This window comes from Quercus lobata, chromosome 1 (genome assembly GCF_001633185.2).
Source record: "Quercus lobata isolate SW786 chromosome 1, ValleyOak3.0 Primary Assembly, whole genome shotgun sequence".
Lineage (NCBI taxonomy): Eukaryota > Viridiplantae > Streptophyta > Magnoliopsida > Fagales > Fagaceae > Quercus > Quercus lobata.
In genome coordinates this window covers 20,871,151-20,876,481 of record NC_044904.1, presented here as the reverse complement: position 1 = coordinate 20,876,481, position 5,331 = coordinate 20,871,151, and the positions used below count along the sequence as shown (strand labels likewise).

The following is a 5,331-nucleotide window of genomic DNA, read 5'->3' as shown; positions in this document are numbered from 1 at the left end:
TGGAGAGATGAAAAGATAGAGAAAAGATGAAAGAGAAGAGAGCGAGAGACAACCACTAGAGATATAAGTGGGATCAACAATGAAGAGGTGGTGAAGAGAGAAAGACAGAAAGAAATTAATAAAAAAAATAGTAGTAACTTGTTACAATAATCTGTTACTAGTGTGTATTTTGGTTATTGAGATGGTAAAAGTAGATGACATTGGCTATATACAGCATCTAAAGCTATATTTTTGCCTAAAAATTAAGGACGGACATAAGAAAGTGTACCTAAATAAAAATTGTTACATTCATAATACTTTCACAACCAATCATAAATAATAAGTTTTTTTTTTTAGGATAAAATCATAAATAATAAGTTATTTTATGGTCCGTTTGGTAGAGAAGTTTGAGTAATATTATTTATAATTTTTTAAAATACATATAAATAAAAAAAATATATAAAAATATGTATAATATTGATTAAAAAATAAAAATAAGTGTTTGAAATTCCTTACCAAACGATACCTTAGAATTTGTTCTACTAAAATATTACCCTCAAAAATATCTCAAGAAATAGGAGACACGAAAAAAGTGAGCCGAACCAAACCAACACAAGGCAACAAAAAAAAAAACAAAAACCCATATAGTCTCAACGGTTCTGGAGTGGGACGAAACTTCTGGAACCTCCTCTCATTTGCAATAAAATTAAACCCTAAAACACACAAAGCCTTCAACCCTCAGTTGCCTCCTTGTTCAACTCCTTATCCAAACCGTGCTTCAGCACTCACTCCCTCACTCTCTCTCTCTCTACCTCACTTCACAAAACAATGGCATCAGCCAACGCTATCTCCACCGCCTCTATTCTCTGCTCTCCCAAACAGGTACCCTACCTCTTCTTAGCACTTTCTGGGGTTTATCAAGAAACATAATTTGAGTGCTTTTGTTTGGAAATGATTGGAAAACAAAGTCTGTTTCGATGGTTTATCATCTGGGTCTTTTTTGTTTATTGATGGGTTTTTGTCAATGGTTCATAATATTAATCTTCTTTGGCAGAGCTTGAGGAGGAATGGGAATCAGCAAAAACAGAGCAACAGGCTCAATTTCAGGCAATCGAGTAGCCGGTTTGTTGTGAGGGCTTCTGCAAAGGAAATCGCATTCGACCAGCATTCAAGGTCTGCATTACAGGCCGGAATTGATAAGCTTGCCGATGCTGTTGGCCTTACTCTTGGTCCTAGGGGTAACTTCTTCTTCTTATTCTTCTTCTTATATGCTGTTGCGCATCGTCGATATATGCAATTCAGTGTTTATAATCTGTTTATATTATGCTAAGTGAGCTGCTGTGGTATTTAAAATCGAAAGAAATTTGGTGGGTTTGATAAAATTAGTATCTTTAGCATTTGGGTTGAAACTTGTAATACTAGATAAGCTCAAGTTGTGGTATGGGATTTGATATGTGTATCCGTTGGGAACAACTTATCTTGCTTTTTGCTGAAAACTCTATGTTGGAAGTGTGCTAAAATAATATATTTGTACCTTGAAAAGTGAGAAAAGGCGAGTTTTTAAAAAGTTGTACATGAAAGTTAAAAGCAAAAGGCTGAGCTTATAAGCTCATGCCAAACGGATATAAGTCTCAGGCTCCTAATTTCCAAGGAAAACGTTTGCCTGTTTATTGTTGACATGGAGAACAGGGTAGAATTCCAGATTTGTTATGTTTTTTTAAAGGTAATTCATGTTATGCTGTTGTTTTCCATGGTTCTATTTTAAAAAGAGTTGTCTTGTTTATGGAAAATGCTCAATTCGGTTCGGGTTAAAGAACATCGGTTTACATAATTGGTGCTTTCTTTTGAACTTTGAAGGGAGGAATGTTGTGTTGGATGAATTTGGAAGTCCTAAAGTAGTAAATGATGGAGTCACAATTGCGCGAGCTATTGAGCTCCCCGATGCTATGGAAAATGCTGGGGCAGCTCTCATTAGGGAGGTTGGATCATCTTTACCTTTCTACTTGAATTTTGTTAAATCCCTTTTAATACTAATGTATTATACATGACATTGAAATGTTAAATTGTATTTGTTGGTTTTGGTGTAATGTATAGGTTGCAAGTAAAACAAATGACTCTGCTGGTGATGGGACAACGACTGCATCAATTCTGGCAAGGGAAATCATTAAACTGGGTCTTTTAAGCGTCACTTCTGGTGCTAATCCAGTCTCAATAAAGAAGGGGATTGATAAAACTGTTCTAGGGTTGGTAGAAGAGTTGGAGAAGAAGGCTAGGCCTGTTAAAGGTCGTGATGATATCAAAGGTATTGAATAGCCTCATGCCTGTTTGTTTAATCCCAATATCAAATTTGTGTATCTAGTGAGCATCTCTTACTTCTTTGATTTTGGTTTTAATTCTAATTGTTCCTTTTGCACTTGCTTTTCAGCTGTTGCTACCATATCTGCTGGGAATGATGATCTTATTGGGACAATGATTGCGGATGCAATTGACAAGGTTGGGCCAGATGGTGTTTTGTCCATTGAGTCCTCATCTTCATTTGAGACAACCGTTGAAGTTGAAGAAGGAATGGAGGTTAGTGTCTTTCTTTAGAGTTGAAGCTGAGTTTTGGTGGTGTCATAATCATGCTTTAAATTGTTTAGGGCTCATCTGTGTTTTGCTTCCTCTTCTCCCACAGATTGACAGAGGTTATGTCTCCCCTCAATTTGTTACAAACCCTGAAAAGATGATTTCTGAGTTTGAGAATGCTAGAGTCTTGGTTACGGATCAGAAGATTTCAGCAATAAAGGACATAATTCCACTGTTAGAGAAGACCACACAATTGAGAGCCCCTTTACTTATAATTGCAGAGGATGTTACTGGGGAGGCCTTGGCTACTCTTGTTGTAAATAAACTACGGGGCATTCTCAATGTTGCTGCAATTAAAGCTCCTGGTTTTGGTGAGAGGAGAAAAGCTCTCCTTCAAGATATTGCCATTTTGACAGGTATGTAAATTCATTGGAATTAAATGTTGTGATTCTACTTAATTTGCTTGCATTATGGTTGATTGATATCTGTTGGCGCCTGAAATGTTCTTAATTTATTTCACTGTAAGATATGTTTGGTGCTGCTCTCTTTCTCTTTCTCTAATTGTAATGACATTCACTAATATGACATTCTGATAAGGCTAAAAAAAGAGGCCAAGTCCTCCCTTGAAATTGTTTTTCTTTAAAAAACTTATGCATCATTTGGGTTTTATCTTTTAGTCTTTCCTACAATGCAATGCAGAAGGTAGGTGGATGCCATATTTTAGTAATTTCATTTTTTTGCATAGTGGATGCCTGAACACTTCTTTCATTACAAGACAACGTTACTTGGTGGTGGTAATTTCTGCTTTTATTTTCTATATTTCAGGAGCTGAGTTCCAAGCCAGTGATCTGGGTCTGCTTATTGAGAACACCTCTGTTGAGCAACTTGGTCTGGCTAGAAAGGTGACCATCTCCAAGGATTCCACCACCATTATTGCAGACGCTGCATCAAAGGATGAGTTACAAGCAAGGATTGCACAGTTGAAGAAGGAATTGGCAGAGACAGATTCAGTTTATGACTCAGAAAAACTAGCTGAGCGAATTGCCAAATTGTCTGGTGGGGTAGCTGTAATAAAGGTGGGTGCTGCAACAGAGACTGAACTTGAGGACCGTAAACTTCGTATTGAAGATGCCAAGAATGCTACTTTTGCAGCCATAGAGGAAGGGATTGTGCCTGGTGGTGGTGCTGCATTGGTTCATCTCTCAACTATAGTACCTTCAATTAAGGACAAGATTGAAGATGCAGATGAGCGACTAGGTGCTGATATTGTTCAGAGGGTAAGAATTCACTATATCCCATGTTTGAGTAATGAAGTGATGATAAAATATGATTTACAACATCTGTACAGGGCATCTGCTAATTTAAGAGTTGATATTAGTTTAGAATAATACTGTAAAGTTGAAAAATGTAATCACCTATTTCTAAACCTGCTTATTGGAGTTGATCTGTGCTAAATACCAATTTGGTGTAGGACTGCAGCTTTCTACAGTATGAGAAGCTGCAGCAGCTTTTAGAAGCTACCCTTAGGTTGCCCTCTCAAAAGTGCCTAAAAGAGTCCATCCTGCTTAATAGATTGGCAAAAAAGCTCCTTACTAATGGGGTGGATGGTGGTTTTACTTTTCTAAAACTGAAGCACCCCTGAAAAAGTCATGAAAAGCCCCAGTAGATGCTGCCTAAACTTGGACCTGCACCATAAAATCTTCCAGGCTCCAAGAAGCACCTATGACTATGAGTTGGATTTTTACAGGGTCCGTTCAATTTAGCTGTCCATGGTGCATGGATGGTTTAGGTTGATTGGATTGTAGTCTAAATCGTTCTTTGCTCTTGGTAAATAAGCACTTACTAAGTTCTAATTTTTGGTGAACGATGTTTTTTCATTGTAGGCACTGATTTCTCCAGCATCACTGATAGCTCAAAATGCCGGAATTGAAGGTGAGGTAGTTGTGGAGAAGATAAAGGTTAGGGAATGGGAAATTGGCTATAATGCCATGACAGACAAGTATGAGAACCTGGTGGAGGCTGGAGTTATTGATCCAGCCAAGGTGACTCGATGTGCGCTGCAAAATGCTGCTTCAGTTGCAGGAATGGTCCTGACCACTCAGGCCATTGTTGTGGAAAAGCCTAAGCCCAAGACACCTATGGCTGCTCCCCCACAAGGACTAACTGTGTAATCTTAAGCCTTTTGTTATTGTTTAGGCATTTAGGTTTGAAGAGTGGTTTTATTGCGGTGATTTAAGAGGACAGGACACAGGACATACAATAATTTTCATTACTAATTTATTAGCTTTCAAATGTAGTTCAGCTGAGAGTAATACATCAGGGAACTTGAATATTTTCGTTAGTTTGCCTTGCAAGTTCCATGTGACAATATGTAATTGCTACGTCTCTTGCCCATGTTTTTGATGCTATCTCTAGGTTGAGTACCTTTAGTGTGAGTTTGGGAATTGAAGAAAAAAGTAAACTTTATTTTAGTTTTTTGTCTTTTATTTTTATTTTTATTTTTTTATAAAAATAATCTAGGTTTTTTTTTTAATAACTAATTTTTAGCCTTTTGTAATACATTTAAATATAAAAGTTACTAAAAACTATATTTTTTAATAAACACCGTGCAAATAGGTTACCAGAAACAAATAATTTCCAAACTGGCACTAATGTGTGTGTGTTTTTCAATCTTGTTTGAGGAGGGGAAGAAGTGTCGGGCTTTCAATCGATTTGATTTTAAAATGTTGTAGTGTAGATGTAGCATCTCTTTTTGTTGTGGCTTCTAGTTTGCTGGCTGCTAGTATC

General features: G+C 37.0%; 1 protein-coding gene across 1 annotated transcript; it reads left to right on the top strand.

Moving 5' to 3' along the window:
• The first annotated feature begins 603 nt into the window (after positions 1–603).
• Positions 604–4,973, top strand: LOC115982897 (ruBisCO large subunit-binding protein subunit alpha). The gene is made up of 8 exons (XM_031105651.1): positions 604–861; positions 1,034–1,217; positions 1,837–1,958; positions 2,074–2,281; positions 2,405–2,550; positions 2,654–2,960; positions 3,370–3,821; positions 4,428–4,973. The coding sequence occupies exons 1-8, from the start codon at positions 808–810 to the stop codon at positions 4,713–4,715; spliced, it is 1,761 nt and encodes a 586-aa protein (XP_030961511.1). The 5' UTR covers positions 604–807; the 3' UTR covers positions 4,716–4,973.
• The last annotated feature ends 358 nt before the right edge of the window (positions 4,974–5,331 follow it).